Source organism: Clarias gariepinus, chromosome 15 (assembly GCF_024256425.1).
Source record: "Clarias gariepinus isolate MV-2021 ecotype Netherlands chromosome 15, CGAR_prim_01v2, whole genome shotgun sequence".
Lineage (NCBI taxonomy): Eukaryota > Metazoa > Chordata > Actinopteri > Siluriformes > Clariidae > Clarias > Clarias gariepinus.
This window is the reverse complement of record NC_071114.1, coordinates 15,470,891-15,488,377: the sequence shown is the minus strand read 5'-3', so window position 1 is coordinate 15,488,377 and position 17,487 is coordinate 15,470,891. Positions and strand designations below refer to the sequence as shown.

General features: G+C 37.7%; 1 protein-coding gene across 6 annotated transcripts in view; it reads right to left on the bottom strand.

Annotated features, from left to right (window-relative positions):
* patj (PATJ crumbs cell polarity complex component) overlaps positions 1-17,487 on the bottom strand; it is a 134,160-nt gene that overhangs the window by 83,308 nt on the left and 33,365 nt on the right. For 4 of the 6 annotated variants that reach the window (XM_053512578.1, XM_053512582.1, XM_053512579.1 and 1 more), the window contains 10 exons: positions 13,984-14,193; positions 11,803-11,889; positions 9,975-10,262; positions 8,631-8,712; positions 7,556-7,655; positions 5,581-5,652; positions 5,394-5,465; positions 4,699-4,876; positions 4,426-4,536; positions 1,680-1,739 (listed from right to left, as the gene is read on the bottom strand). In XM_053512578.1, coding sequence (XP_053368553.1) covers positions 1,680-1,739; positions 4,426-4,536; positions 4,699-4,876; positions 5,394-5,465; positions 5,581-5,652; positions 7,556-7,655; positions 8,631-8,712; positions 9,975-10,262; positions 11,803-11,889; positions 13,984-14,193 — 1,260 coding nt within the window. The remainder of the gene's footprint in view (positions 1-1,679; positions 1,740-4,425; positions 4,537-4,698; positions 4,877-5,393; positions 5,466-5,580; positions 5,653-7,555; positions 7,656-8,630; positions 8,713-9,974; positions 10,263-11,802; positions 11,890-13,983; positions 14,194-17,487) is intronic. The other 2 variants (XM_053512583.1, XM_053512581.1) reach the window with 2 other exon arrangements.

The following is a 17,487-nucleotide window of genomic DNA, read 5'->3' as shown; positions in this document are numbered from 1 at the left end:
TTAGCATGAATCAGCCATTTGTGCTGCTCGCTAATGACCTATGAATAAAGCTACATAGCACAGGGATACATAGCATTCTCAGGAGAGTTGAGTACCTGCTCAGACTCATCGAGACTCACTTATGAATGATTAGTACCTAATGAATGATGCAGAAGCTAAAAGGCTTAAGATGAGCAGCTCATATTAAATCATGTCGCTTTTTATTTCAAATTAAAAATATATATATATTTATAAACCTAATCAAGTGGCTCAATGAAATCCAAACTGGTAGTCCATACTCAAGCTTGAAGCAAATCAGGCTTTCTTTTGTCTAAATTTCAGTGTAACCTTCTCCTGAGTCTTGCCCTTTTCACCTTTGTTTCTTAATCCACCTAACACCTCTCTTTGATCCAAAAGACACTGAGCTACCTTTTGGAAAGGTGCTACAACATTAATTAAATTTCTTAGCAACTAATGAGAAGCCTTGCACTGATTGGGCTGAATAATCTCCCATATCCTCAGGAGCCATGTGGCATACTAATAACTGAAGAAGCAATTGGGACAATTATTGCTATTTTAATTTAATTATAAGCTAAAGCTGTTGTAATTAAGAATGTGCCCATTCCTGAGCTCAGTAAAAAAATATACTCCCAGAGGAGATGATGACATTTCCTTTGAAAACTGTTCTTCTTTTTTTTCCTCTCCTCTTTTTCTGCCTTGCATTTAAATGAGTCATGATTTTTTATTTTTTTTGGTGCGTGTATGTGTGATTAAACAGGCTAAGAAAAAACATCACCGCAAATGCATGGTTTTGCCACTGGAGGTGTTTTGAATCCTTTCGCATTTACACACAATCCATTCAATTATTCAGTGCAGTTTCTCAATCTTGGCCATTTCCTGAGCTGGTAATACTAGGGCATACTACGGTGTACTAGGTGGGTTATAATTAGAGGAATAGGGAAAATGTGATAAAGTGGGGAAAAGAAACCCAAAGCTCTTTCCCTAAGGACACACCGCTCAATATACTTTTGCTTGTACAAGCACATCAGATTCAAATCCTAGCTGCTTAGATTTCAAATCACAGACATTACTGGTTGCATCAATGATATAAGTACAATACAAAGGTGCATCATAACTAAATTGGGTGGTGACTTAACATTCACACCACTGATAGAGTGAAAAGAATAATTTCAAATATATGTTTATTAAAGAAGTTAGAATATGTCTTTATTAAGGAACCTTTCATCTAACTTTCCAGCCCGATCCGATATAGATTTATAGCTTTTAAAACAAACAACGAATCGCATACTTGCATGCAACAGACCAGAGCAGAAAATTTTAATGTAATTCATCAAAATATTTGTACTTGGGATGGAATTTAAAGCATGTCTCATTATGTACACACAGTAGAACTGAGTCCTGGACTCATAAATGATTAATGCATAAATGATTATGACTATAATGGGGGTTGTGTCCCGCTTAGGAATCCCAAAAACAACACAGACACAGTCCCAACAGACACGGTCCTATCTCATTCTTTAGATGTACAGTAAATTCCACTATTTTGAGTCCCCGATAACTCTCTCATTAGCTAAAGATATTTAATAAAACTGCAGACTGCTGACAAAACCTATTGCTTAATTAAGTGACGAAAGTTAGACTTAAACCAAGGTGAGAGGTACAAAAAAAAAGCTGCTCACCAGCATGCCTTTCCTCTTGGCCTTGTGCTGTCTTATACTTGAGGCTGTGACTGAAACAGGCTACACACACACACACACACACAATATAAGGATTTATAAAGCAATAGACAACGAGGCAACAAGAGTTGGGGAGCAACTAAGTAAGTGAATAAGTAAGTATGTAAGTGAATAAGTAAGTATGTTTGTTACAGTACATACAGTCAAGCCCGAAATGATTCATACCCGTGGCAAATTCTGACTTAAAGTTACTTTTATTCACCTGCAAGTTTTTTATTGGTTAGAAATGACATGGGTGTCTCCCAGAAATTAATAAGATGATGTACAAGAGGCATCATTGTGGAATATTACTCATCTTTATTACTCATAATCAATAGAAAAGCCTTTATTGGCTATTACAGCAATCAACCGCTTCCTATAATTGCTGACCAGCTTTTTGCATGTCCCCACTGGTATTTTTGCCCATTCATCTTTAGCAATGAGCTGTAACTCTTTCAGGTTGGAGGGTCTCATTGCCATCACAGCTCCCTCCACAGATTCTCAATTGGATTTAAGTCAGGACTCTGGCTGGGCCACTGCAAAACTTTAATGTTTTTGTTTGCTAACCATTTCTTCACAACTTTTGCTGTTTTGGGTCGTTGTTATGCTGAAATGTCCACTGGAGGCCAAGTCCAAGTTTCTTTGCAGACTGCCTGAAGTTGTTGTTGAGAATTTTTTGCTCCTTTTTCAGGTGCCGTTTACTAAGATTAGGTTCACTGGCTGGAAAACACCCCCAGAACATTATGTTCCCAACACCATGTTGGACAGTGGGGATGGTGTTCTGAGGGTTGAAGGCTTCTCCTTATTCACGCCATATGAAGGCTACATAATTGTAGCTAAACAATAAAGTTTTATCTGACCATAAAACAGAAAACCAGTAGTCGTCTTCTTTGTCCAGATAAGCATTTGTAAACAACAAGTGGGCTTTTTTGTGCCTTATCTGGAGAAGTGTTGTCTTTCTTGATCTGCGCCCGGGGAACCCAGCAGGTGTCACTTTTGGCTTCCAACCACGTCCTCAGATTTTTTACAGTGCGGAAAATCTTGTACCTTTAAATAATACTTTGCACCATAGCCACTGGAACTTCAAAACATTTAGGTGTGGTCATATTGCACTTTCCTGACTTGTGAGCAGAAACAATGCACAGCTGAAGGTCCTCAGTGAGCTCCTTTGTCTTAGTCATGACTGTCCACAAACCAACAGCAGAGAGCTTCTGTTTTTCACCTGTTGAGTTGATTAAAACAGCTGTTCCCAATGAATCAGGGTAATTAGGACGGTTTAGAACAGCTTGGACTATTTGGAATGGTATAGAACTTTGGATTTTCTCATAGACTGTGACAGTTTGCAAAGAGTATGAATAATTTTGGACATGCCACTTTTTGTTCAAATGTAAATAAAAGCTGAGAAATATTTTTTTCACCAGTGATGGCTCTTGTACATCGTTTTATTATCATTTGGGAAAAGCCTGTTTCATTTCCGTTCAACAAAAACAAACAAAACTTGCCGGTTGAATAAAAGTAACTTTAAGTCAGAATTTGCCAGGGGTAGGAATCATTTCGGCGTGACTGTAAGTAGCAAAAACTCAGTCATGTGAAAAGGATTTTATTAATCATCACCTAATTAATGTGAAATAAACGACCAAACACAAGTCAAGCATTATTTTCTATGTTTTTTAACTCACACATCTATGGCACCTACCTACCTGTAACATCACAGCACTCTCACTTTCTCTAGCAAATACTACAGTTGTGTTTCCAAACTTTAAAGTTTCAAGTTTTAAACTGGAGGCACAAGTTCATGAAAACTTAACGGGTGAATTACCACACTCTTAAATACACAGAGATTTTTTCATATCCATTCTGGCACTACAAGCTGAATTTTAAAGCTGAAGTTAATTTATTCTATGTGTTAGAAGCAGTTTAATGACTGTGTACCACAGCAGTGATGAATAAGCAATCCTGATGTAGTCTTTCTTACTTTTATACCAACAACCTAATCATAGAATCTTGTATAACACATTTAACACAAACACAGAAAAATCTGTGTAACTGTTAATATGATGGTTTTCTGTGAGACGTTTATTTTTGGAATGAAGTCACCCGTGTCAGCACTTTCTAATAGTCAGAGGAAAAGTGTGTTTCAGACATGCGGGAATCTTTCACATAAAAAAGAAAAAGATGCTGTTGAGGGATAGATTATTTATAGCTGCTGTAAGGGAAGCAGTTTTATAAACTTTATATATTTTTATATTTTTTGCAAACATAACTAAAAAAAGTTTCACAATGTCTAGTTATTTAATACATTTAATAATAATTAATTACACTGGTAGAAGAAGAATAAAACACCTCAGGATATGTTGCTATGGGAAAACATTAACTAGAGAAAACATAAACTCAGCTTAGTGCTGGGCCAATGATTATTTTTCTGTAACAACATCCTTACAATTAGAGCAATACTGCTAGTTTATGATGCTATCAATTTGTTTTCGTATAACTATTTTTGAAAAGTGGTTTGTGAGGATTTAATTTTTTTATTTTATTTTACTGTTGACTTAATTCTTGAACGAGTCCCCAACCTTTCTTTTTTAAAATGAAGGATAAAGGATATCATTAGAGTAAATGGATATGCTAAGCTGTGAACACAGCTGGTGGAAACAAAAAAATATATATGACTTATTATTTATGAATTTTTAGAAAAAACCATAAGCAGTACCCGGGGAGTGGATGAAAGGCTCTGCACAATGAACTCCACGGGGCTTGCAGTACTTTTAATGGCCTGCACTGCCTCCTCATGGCTGGCATTTTGTAGGTCAACACCTCCCACCTGAGAAACATAATAAGACACTGTTTACAGCTGCACACAAGTGTATCTTAGACATTTTCTACAATTATTCTGTATCACCGCCACATCACAGAAGTAGCTGGTATAGATACAGTCTATATGTGTTTGTATGCGAGTGTGTAGGTGTAAGAGTGTGTTGCTCACTTGTAAGATTTTGTCTCCAGTCTTGAGTGCGAGTGTGCGACCTGCAGGGCTGTCTGGAAGCACCTGCTTAATGAAGATGCCTTTCAGCTCTTCTCCATTCTTCAGGCGCTTTATAACTGACCGACCGCCAACGATACTGATGCCCAGTGACTCACCAGGATCCAACCAGACTTCAACTCTACACACATCACACATCAGGCTTAAACCAGTTATATCTTATATCTGACAAATTACACCTACATTCAAAGCCTAATCATGTAACACTCTAAGTACTGTAATGCATTAAAAAACTAGTCTACATTATACAGGAATATTTGAGGCAGCAATATACTGTACAGTTATATCACATAACTCAAGTACAGTGAAAATGGATGCCTATTAAAAATATATGAAAACACAATATAATGCAATTAACACATTGACCCAAAATAAAGCTTAAACACTGGTGTAGATATTGTGCTACCCGTCCGTCTTTATCTTGATATTACACAACAATGATATTTCAATTTATTTAATCTGCTGCAAAACAGATACGTCAAATCCTGGATGATGTCATACAGACTATGTATTCTTACTGTATAGGAAGTCACACAGGCCCCAACAATCTAAAATCCCACTATACAAAAAGAATGACAGCACCCTCTTGGGAAATTAGAAACTAACGATATTAAAGAAGAAAAAAAAATAGTAATAACCTCCGTGGAGGACCCCAGTGACTAAAGATGGGGGTTTCCTCTCCCTCTCCATCCTCTCTCTCTGGTAAATCACTGATACCCCACACACATACATACACACACACACACACACACACACACACACAGTTACAGCATGTTCACAATTTAATGCCTTAATGCATGTTTGCACATTATAATGGTGTCCAACCTGTGTTCGTCTCTCATTGCAGCCCCCTGATTTCTCTTTTTACGTCTGACGTATGAATGCAGTTGTGCAGACCTGTGGAATACAATACGGATTTTTTTTTTTCTCCTGTTAGACCCACAATCATGTCCTTAACCTTGTAAATTTATAAAGCCTCAGCAATAATTAAGAAGTCATAATGCATGCGAAAAAAATAAGCAAATGTACAAAATTAAACTTTTGTTTTCCTCTGGAGGTTTATGCCTGCACGTACATGGACACGTGGTAATGCGCACATACAGTACACACAGCTGACCTCTAGATTCTCAATCACTCACTGACAACAAAAGCAGCTGTCAGTGTCTCAGCTGCATCCTCATAAACCAGTGTGGTCATGCATCCTAACAAGTTGGGTTATTAAAAAAAAAAAAAAAATCACTATAATGTACAGTATATGCGACAAATAAAGATTTCCTATTCTTCTCTCATAGTGAGACTTGTATCTCTCTCACTTTCACTCTTGCTGACCAAACACTATTTTTTTACATTACTATCAACTCATGCATGTGTATGCAATTCTGAACCTGTTTATAATCTGCATTTTATCAGGACTTTGAATGTTTTGAAAGGATCACAAAGCTAATATTACAAAGCTGTTTAAATATGATTTCACAAGACATGAACTACATATGTTTAACGTTCCACATACAGTATTAAGTATGATGGTACCGATTGATTTCTGGGTAGGTTACGCTATAATACTGCATTTAATCCAGTAGGCGGTGCTAAAACACTACTAACAACACACACCAAGCAATTCCTATTACAAAGATAAATACACTGAGCACTTTATTAAAATTAAACACATGTACACCTACTTATTCATGCAATTAATGTTTACTGTTTCTCCACTACCTTAACATGAATGTTTACTGTTTCTCCACTACCTCAACACCATATTTTATGTTCTGTTATGTCGTTGTCTGTCGTATGTTGTCTGTAAAACCTGTACTGTAGATAGTCTTCCTTAGTTAGTTAGTTTTTTTTAATTTATGTTGTAATTTATGTTAGGTCTCTCTGCCTTGTCTCTGCTAGCCAGCTAACTAGGCCTCTTAGTTAGCTAGTTTAGTTTCTCTGTTAATTTATGTTCTAAGTTTATGTTGCATGTAGCACCTTGGTCCTGGGGGAACGTTGTTTTGTTTCACTGTGTACTAACTGTATATGGTTGAAATGACAAAGCCTACTTGAACTTGAATTATCTATTCAGGCAATCATGTAGCGGCAGCGCATTGTAAAAGAAATCATGCTGACATGGGCAATTAGTTTTCAAGAATTAATAAGTTCAAGTATGATATCAGGTCCCCTGGAATATTCATGCTCATCCAGCTCGAAGGTTCACTCAGGATTGTACAGTAAGGAAAAACATCCAGTAAGCAACAGTTCTTCATTGTTGATGAATGAAGTAACAGAGAATGACCAGTCTTACTCGAGCTGACTGAAAGGCTACCGTAACTTAGATAACCACTCTGTTTAATTGTGCTGAACATAAAAGTGTCTTCGAAAAAACAATACGTTCACTACTGGAGGCAGATGGGAAAAGACAGCTGAGGCAGCGGTAGGCACAACTCACTAAAACTGGACAGATGATGACGGGGAAAATGCATCCTCGTCTGAGGCGCACAGTTGGAAGGGTCGAAATTTGGTGCCATGGGTATGTTACCCATGTTCTTGGCTGACTTGGGGGAATCATGAAATGTGTTTAGATGGACCCAAATATTCTACTAATAATCGGAATAAAATTCATTGATTGGATTAAATTTTCAATTAGAATGAGAGGTGGGTATAAACCTTTGATATTCCATTCAGCAGGTAAATATTAGCCATGTTGATACCTGAGCTGATTGTTTTGCTCATGCCAGAATAAATACATTGTTCCCTTCACGTTTGTGCTAAATGTTTATAGTTTGCTACACATGATAGAGATAGGTGTGTCACTCACTCTGTGTCTGTGTCAGTCAGAGTGAGTTCTGAGCTTTCATTTCTGGAATCAGAGTCCACCTCGCTCTCTGGCAACTCCACCCATGTCATTGCTGACTGACCTGAAAGCATAGGCAGGTATACACACACACACACACACACACACACACACACATCAGTTTAACAACATTTGTAACACATGTCCATTGACTTGTGTTACTTTAGCTAAATGAGACATCACAAAAAACCTACAAATCTAAACACAGCCTCAAAGATTCCAAATTTGTTATTTTTATATTAAGGAATTTATTATCATCTTTCTAGGAACTATCAGAAACCATGAACCACCCTTAATCGATATTATGGTAACACAGTAAGCACATACTGGTGCTACAGAAAAATTTTCTCCAAATAAACTATATGGCTTGTCAGAAAATCAATATTTGTCTGCCTCTGGCATTTTGTCAAGGCTAGCTTAATAAACCTACTGTCAAAGTCAGACTGGCCAAGCAAACCATTCGAAAACACCAGGAAGCCCTGGGGCGATGAAATAAACAAGTTTCTATCTGCAAAGCAAAAGTCTTAGGCATAGAAATGTATGTTTGATATAAATAGCTTGACATTTTGACAGTGATTTTAGTGCAAACTAAAACCACCTCATAAGAGTGACATGACAGACCTGACACCGGTTAAGATGGTGCCAACTAGCCTGTCTCTCTCTGCTGTGACTATCCGGGTTGTGACATGTTCATGCTGCCAAAACTATTAAGGCCAACACAGACTGATGAAAAGAAAAATTATCTGAAAAGTCTGTTCACTAGCCCATTAACTACCTCTCCAACACTGTAAAACTAAAGAGCATGCTTATGATCTGTCTTCAGTTTATGAAATTGCACTGGCTCACTAGGAAACAATAATAAGTGCACAAAATATTCCACTCCCCGTTATTTCTGTTTAATACATGCAGAGTTAGGTGGGGGGGGGAGGGGGGGGGGGGCACGTCTGGCCGCAGTGAAATCAAACATTGCATACACAAACACAAAGCTGCATTAGAAACACACAGCTCCATCACTGAAAGCAGATTCAGTGCTACTCACTGAGGGGATGTCGATGGAGATTTATGCTTGACTCCAGTTCAGTTCTAAAGTCCTCTTCAGACGCAGCACTTTCCACCTCCACCTACCACATGCATACAAAGTAAGTAGTAAGGGTGAAAATAACTGGTTATAAGTGTATTTACAATAAAAACATGGAATAAGCCGTGCAAGTTAGTTTAGTGCATCAGTCTCAGTATTTGTAGTAAGGATGGATTATGTAGGATGCAGTATGGATTAAAGGGGAATTTGTTAATCAATCTGAACTGAAGCAATATCCATAAATGTAACCGTAAATAACAATTTGATTAATAATATTAACACCCAATTGTTTGACAACATTTAAATATGGTCTGGTAGTTTAAAAAAAAATTGTCAAATGGTCTTTATGGCATTTTACACCAGCAAAGCCAGATCCAGGTTTTCCTGGTGTTTGTGTGTGTAAGAGAGTGTGTGTGTGTGGGTGTGTGTGTGTGTGTACGTGTGTTCATTTCAGAACCAAATTTTATGATTATGTAAATGTAAAACATTTATAAAAAGTATGTGTGCGTGATGCCCTCTGACTGGCATCTTATACAAGATATTATCCTGCCTTAAAGCAAATGTTTCCAGGATCCACTATGACTATTAGTTACAGCAGATGAATGAATGACTGACTGACATATTGCACATTCACTTCATTAAGCCAAAAGAGTTTCAAAATCTCACTTTCTTGTGAGTGATGCAAAAGTGGGCATCATCCTTTTATTAACCAACATACAGTACATGACATTTAAATTGCACATGTTGGTAGAGTCACTATTCCTTTATACTAAGGTACTACACAGCATAGTTTTCATCAGAATTAATTTCGTTTGCACCATCGTTGAACCCAACTCTTGAATCATTATTAAAAAAATTAAGTTGTGCACTGTTGTACACAGTTTTGTGTCAGGAGTCACAGCTGATTACTGAAATGCTACACGTTTTGTCAAGTGTTGGTTTTCCCTTCTTTAAACTTTATCTGTGCACACAGCTCTTGTTAAAGGTAGATCTCATTCTGTTACAACATTATTTGGCCTTCTATGAATGTCAAAGCATCAGAACTGCCCCTTTATTAAGAACTTAATGATGGAAGAACAAAATGAACAGTTAATATAGAGGGCAAGTTACTTTACCGACATGTGCAATTTGAATAACATATGTCAATTAATAAAAAGTTATGTATACGTTCGTGTTACGTTGGGTACAGCCTAACATTTTTATATTCAATACTATATTAAAAAAAAAAAAGTTCCTCTAATATCTTTAAAAAATTCAGCGCACTTGGTTGAACAACTTCTCAATTCTCTGGCTCACACACAGTACCTGCTGTTGTCTTTCGGCTTGGGTAAAAGTCTGGTAGGGGTTTGACACAACTTCCTCTTCCATGAAAGGTGACTGCTCTCTGGGGTATAATAGTGGACTCTCCCTGTCACTTCTCACATTGTCTCTTTCCTCTTCCTCGTCTTCCTCCTCATCCACAGCCATCTCTCTCTCCTCGCCAGGAAGAAGCTTTGTAGCAATTATAGATTTGGCATAACGAATATTACAATCTAGAATCAGCTCTGGGTCTTCGTCGATATCTTCTAAAAGGACAGGGTCATCCTGTAAGGCCTGTTACAAACAAACAGATTCGTTTTTTTTTTTACTTAATTCTATCAGCAAGATACAGAGAAACTCTGCAGAGTCAGAGAAAGTAAAAAAAAAAGCTGGTTTCTTTTAACCCGTTAAAATGACAGAGATGTGATCAGGTTCCTGGTTTTACTGCTAACTGATTTTAAGCTTGAAATTCCTGTCTGCTGGATGTGTGGTACAACAAAAGCAAAAAGCAAAACACTGTTATAAATGCATCATGTTTTTAAAATCACTCTCAAGCTCTAGATTACACACAATGTAGCATAGAACAAAAAGAAGTGCCCTTATTATAAAGTGAGATTCATACAAACAAAATTAGCATTATATATTTAAAATGTTTTAAGAGTGTTAAAAGGATATTTTTCGGTGAACTAGAATTATTTGCTGTGACTAAGTTTAGAGCTGTGCTTTATGAACTGATGTTTATTTCAATCCCTCACTCCCCTACACCTACTAGCCTGTGGTTAAACGTCCAAGTTGTTTTTTTACTACTTTTTATTCGTCTGACTGTTGAACAAAATCTGAACAAAATTCTGCACTCTTCCAGGTACAAGGTTTTTTTTTTTTTTTTTTGGATGCACTGAGCACTAGGCTAAATATAATGAACTGAACTGTTAAGGGCTGGTTTTCAAATGATACCGAGTTGCTTTATACCAGAATATCAGGTGTCAACCGCTCTTCATCTCTCAGATTGATGTGTAATACCTGAACAGTCTGAACAGCCCCTAAAGCATTCACCATATTCATTTTTATCCCTCTGTGTTTTTGTATTTTTTTTTCTTTTTTTTTTTTTACCAGCAACAGTGAGTGAGTAGGAAAGAGGAGGTTTGAGTATTTGTGCCATGCACAAAGCAGGCCTTTATCTCAGCAACAGGATTCCTGCTTGTCCTCTTATGCCTGTAACGTGAACATACACACTCTTAAAGATCATAAGAGCTGAAAGTGCACTTTTCCCCTTGCTGCTCTCTCATCAGCCGATTCAGCACCTTTCACACCCCTCCCTTCATATAGCCCAGAACCAATTTACCATGAAAAATGTGCAGAGTCTAAAATCTTAATGGTGCAATTAGTCTCGTTTTGGGTAGATTTACGGCAGCACTTGACTCTTGTGCCTTAACTACATCTTTGCTAAAAATTCAAGGATAACACGGTCATGCGTCTAAAAAGCTTAGAGAAAATGAACTGGACACCACATTTGAAAGTTCCTTGTCCTGAGGACTAGTTGCGCGGTACATGCTTGCTCTGCCAATCCTTCATTTCTATTCGTACACCTCTTTTAGAGACATTCTCCTACTCATTCTATCCCCCCGCCACACAATTGTTCTCTCTCTCCATTTAAAGTGCCAGGTTTTTGCATGTGGTGATTGGGAGTTCAACAGACGAGCACGAATGAAGCGAGTGTTCTAATTTGATCTAAGTATCATCTAATCACAGCATTCATTAATGGTACAATGATATCAACCTGTTTTGTGTACTGATAACTTACAAGTTTAGTTTTAGTCCTTAGAAGTGTTACTACCTTAGGTGCAGGTGGTGGAAGTTGGGTGGGCGTGTACTCTCGATCCTGGAGATCTGCAGGTTTCTCCTCAGTGTTTCTGTCCTCTTCCTATTTTCAAATACACACATGCACACAAACTGATTTTTGTTGTTGTTGTTTTGACGTTTGTGATGAAACCAGCCAACCAACAGATCAAATGAACAAATAAACACAAGTTATGTTAATAGTAAGTGGACTGATTAATGTTATTCATATCAGAGGTATTAACACTTTTCAGCGATCACTTTTTACTTTAATAAATCCGCTGTGATTTCAAAGCTGCTAGACTGAACTAGAAGATTTGAGATTCGTCACTTGTCATGCCAGAGCTGGATTGTCAAAGCACTCAGGCCAGTCATAATCTACTTGAATATATTATATCTTAGGTGTCTTTTAGGTGTCAGCAGCAGCCATAACTCTCCAAGCAGTTAGTATTAATGTCCATTATGACCATCATCAAGGGCTCTGCACAGGAATGTGTATATGAAACACCGGTCATAGGAGGCAACTGTGCTATTAATCGACTCCATTTACCACAAATAATTAAACTACTCAGGTAATTCAACAAGAGCTCTTTGGGCTGAATTAGATTTTTAGAAGGTTGAGAAAGTTGCCATTGGTTAAGAACCAATTAAATAAGATCACTACAAGAGGCATTCATTTCCCAGGGAGCCCTTATATCTGTGTTTCCTGCTGGCTCTCCTGTTTACGTCCTGCCACAGTCCCACAATCCTGAGTTGCCAGCAATCATAACTCCTTCTGAACCCAGACCTGGCTGACACATCCTGGTGCCTGAGTTCTCGTCGCATGGAGGTCTCTGGCTCGGTGTTGGGGCCTATAGCCTAGTGTAGTCTGCTTGGGATGTGTGTGATGACTGTGGACAGTTTCACTTGACCAGGAAGATGGTCATGGACTCGGCTGATGAGGACCGCTCTTCTCTGATGGTTTGTGACTACATTAACTCAATAGCACAGGATTGAAATTCCCACAAACCTGAGCCTCCAATAGCGAAAGTGGACTTCATATTAACTTGAACACCTTTCCTGGTATACTCAACTTCCAGCCCCCTAACACACAATGACCGCACACACAAATCAATCCCTGAGATCACCCAAATGAGGATGGGTTCCCTGTTGATTCTGGTTTTCCTTAGGTTTTCTTTCTATCTCAGGAAGTTTTTCTTTGCCACTGTCACCCTTAGCTTGGTCATCAGGGACAGACTGATGATTATAATTTATACATATTTCCTTACACTTTTTATACTTATTTTTAATAATTTTGTGATTTTATAAGGTTGCTTTGTGACAATTACACCTTTGTGAAAAGCACTACATATATATAAAACTAAATGTAATTGCTCGGTTTTAACACTGTGGAAATAAAATGCAAAAAAACTTTGACTTTTTAGAGGTTAGTCATAAATAACAAGCAGTCTTGGAAACACCTGAAAAAAGTCAGATGACTGCTGTCAAAAGTAACTGAAATTTAGCCTACACGTTTCTCAACAGCCCATGGGATGATGGTACACCACTTAAAGGTTTGCTCAGAAGTTCCTAAATAATCAACTTGTTTAGTTGATTATTACAATCATACATTTACTGGTCACATATAAAAACACCAGTACACCTGCTCATTCGCGCAATTAGCCTGAATGGCAATACATCAAATCATGCAGACACGGGTCAAGAGTTTCACATTTAACATCAGACTGAGAAAAAAAGTGTGGTGCCAGACGACTTGGCTTGAGTATTTTAGAAACTGCTCAGCCTGGGATTTTAACAGAACTCAGGAACAATTTTCACTAACCCATGAGCAGAGTAAATTAGAGCTCTCTCTTGGCCTATTGGCAACTAATGTCCACAGTTTTAACATGGGATTGTCAGTGTTTTAATTGTAATTGAAGAACAAAAGAACAAAACTAAATTTACACATACTAGTCTTCTGACTTATTCTAAAAATATAACATGCCCACAGGCTTTAACTATTGTACATTATAAATACTTATAAACAAAATCCTAAAAGATTAAATGCATCAGTTTGAACATACACTCCTGCCAATATTACACAAATCCTTTAAACACTGTGTGTAAAAGGAATAAAAAGAAGAGGGTGTGTACATTTAACCAAGTTTTGATCAGAGTCCCTCTCTAACTTAAGGCTTACCCCTAGAGGTTTCCGGATGCCCAGGTATACCGTGCCTGGTGGCACAGCCTTGAGGACATCTACAGCCTGAGACAGAGAGCACGTGTCCAGGAAGTTGTCATTAACAAAGACCAGCTGATCTCCAGGCAGAAGGCCACCATGACTCTCTGCAACACCTCCAGGTACCAGTGAGCGAATGACTATAACAGAGCGCGTAGTGTCCAGAGGGTCCTGCAGAGGGCAACACAGACCACAACAAACATATTTATATACACAGAACGATGCAGAGAGCATGGGCAAGGAAGACAGAGAGATGCCTAAAATAACATGATAAATAATACAGTAATGCTAGCACGACTAAACATTTTAATTTTACACTCTTAACATTTGCTGAGAAACAAGTGTCTTCTCTGTGGACCTTTCACACATCTACATTATGTACGCATATTCCTTACAGTACCTGCACAAGCAGGTAAGACACAGCTATAACTAAAGGAGACAGTAGAGGCGGGAAACTGTGTGAACACAAAGCAAACTCTATTCACTCTAAGAAAGACATGTGTCTAAGCATCAATCACAGTCCTAGCAAGCTTATGCTATAAAACTGCAATTCAGCTCCAATTTGATGTCTCTGACAATGTATTTGATGACCCATATGGGTGGCTTTTATGTGACGAGTGACAATATAAAAGTGATTAACAAGTGGTTGGTTTAGGATGAAAGCTGAAAGAGCTAAAGCCATATCATTAGCAAGCACATTCATCTGACCACGACCAGGAGAAATATTTATGACCATAATCCCCTCTGAGGGGAACAAGAACGGACAGCAGAACTTGGATTAATTTAAGTCTTGCACATTTTCCCCCCTAATCTTTTGGTCAATCTTTAGTCACTGATTTATCAGAGTTAAATTTACTAAATTTTGTTTTGTTCACAAAAGCAATTATAACTTAATTATACAATTGTTAATTATAAAAAGTTTAATTAAATTTCAAAAACTACATCCATTAAAATGTCAGCTGCAGGCAGTAAGATTTCCTTCTGTTCTCAAGTTGCACATACAGCCAGTAGAGCAAAACATAATGTAAAACATTCACACACACACAAAATGGCCTGAGTAAAATTGGCACCCCGTATAATGAAAAAATAAATAGTTGCATTGCTGCCATAAAAATCACCTTTTTTCATGCAAAACTAAAAACTTTATGACCTGTGATGTCACTTAGCACGGCATCAAAGTCAAGATCGCACCAAACTGTTTTGTTTGTTTCTGCTGTGATCTGGAAACGGACGGAGTGCTGAGTGGTGCAACAGGTCATAAAGTGAAAAGATTAATTTGTCAAAACAAGGAAAGGCAGAAGCAATGCAGTTATGGGTAAAATACTTTCCTTTCCACATCACACAAGTTTCTGCATCTCAATTTAAGTAATTTGTAGTGTGAAGGAATAAATTATTAACAACACAGCACCAGACAACACAGTAGAATTACTCAAAATGAACTGGAAACAAATTGCTGTCTACTAACACACTACTGCTTTCAAGAACAATCTGTATCTTTCCTCCCTACACAGAGCAGCAGAAGAGGTCTTGGGCTGTGAGCAGAGCTTCTGACTGGTCAATTACTCTCTGATTGGGTGAGTTTCACTCTGCTAGACAGCAGTGGAGAACAGGAAACACCTGGCTTAGCGTCCAGAGCTATTATAGACCACTGATTAAACATTGCAGAGGTGCTGCAGAGTAAGCAAAAAAGCAAGAGAAATGCAATAAACTGAAGCCTGCTGGGAGAGAGTATAAACACCAAAATGGAGAAGGCAAGAGACGTATTAATGGAGAAAGAAGAACAGAGAGAGAGAGAGAGAGAGAGAGAGAGAGAGGGCGAGCATGCTGCAAGTAAAGAAAAAAGCAAATGGGGAAAAGTTGGAGAGGGGATTTGAAGTTCCACTCCAGCTGGCCCTTTTAGAGGACACTGGCTGCATTGTCCAGCTGCCGAGTTACAGCCAAGTGCGTTCCTCTTTCCAAGGCCTCTCTCATCCCACATGGCCAGTGATGTCAGTGGTGTAGCTGGAAAAAAAAAAGCACATGAAGCAGAGCAGAGTTGGTGGGGCCATGCTGGGACAGCACAGGGGGCTGAACAGCACCAAAGCATTACATGCAACTGGCACCAGAGACAGACGGGCAGCTGTGGACAAATTCTCAAGCCTTAACCACTAGAATTTGAGGGTGACAAAACAAAGAAGTGCAAGAGAGAAGGAGGAGAGATAAAAAAAAAAAGAAGACGAGAAAGCGGCCCATTTCTTGTTTATGTTTCAGCCTGAGTAAAGATTCGCAAGCTTTGACTTTTTGAAGTTTATATAAACCAGAGCTTATTACAGAGTGCAGCTGCGTTTTGAGTGTGAGAGCCCTTAGGACAGTGACCAATGACAACCATCCAGGCAGAAAAGCTACCGGCTACAAACAATGATAATCTCAACATGCTGCTCAGAAATCCTGTTGTGTACATTTAAAAATGCATTAATTTACCTGGCTAAATATAGCATCCAGACACAAAGACACTTAGCACACTAGTTTTATATATGTTGTGTAGACACAGACATATATATAACAGGAATTTTTTTAAATGTGTATTGGTAGTATTTCTACAAGTTTTAGGTTTCAATTACTATGAATAAAATTTATTTCTTTTATCACTTCTAGTTTTATTGGATTGTAAAAAAGTTCCCGTTTTTTTGTGTCACCTTGTGTGTGTGTGTGTGTGTGTGTGTGTGTGTGTGTGTGTGTATATATATATATATATATATATATATATATATATATATATATATAAATAAATAAAGGAGACCAATTTAAAAAAAGTTTTGTTTTTTTAAGATATCTCTCCTTTTTCTAGTTTACATTTGGATATTTATCCTGTATAAAGCCACTCTTCAGATTTGTCTGTTATTTGTGACATTTACAATATTTTAAAGAGAAAACAAAAAGACCCTGCTCCAGCTCAGGACTCCCAGGAGTCATCATTTCAATTTGGAATCTGAATTTGAAAACACTCTGGTTTTGACTGTAAACAAGAACAACTCCCTTTTTTTTTGTTCCCATATTTCCATGTGTGTGTATATAACTGGTGGATCTATACCAACTTTTTGCGACTCAATTGTTGTATAAAAGGTACACTGTGGTGCTAATGATACCTTGTGCAGCACGTCAAAGCAGGATACATTTTCCAGGTAGGAATTTTAAGAAATAGTCATACAGTACTATAGAATCTCAAATTCTAAGCCCCAAAAGATAAATATAAAATAGGGCTGTTATGGAGCTACATCTCCAGTCCATTTGTTTAAGAGCTAAAGATGGGTAGGTTAGTGGTAAGCACTACCAGCTTACCTAGCCTTCTTCAGCTCTTCTTTGTGTTTTTTGTATTTTGTAAGTTATTTATTTTATTTTGTAAATAATCCTGAACACTGAGCAGGCCATTGTGACTTTAAACTCTTATAATTCATATACCCTGTAATCATATTAATTGGTAATAAT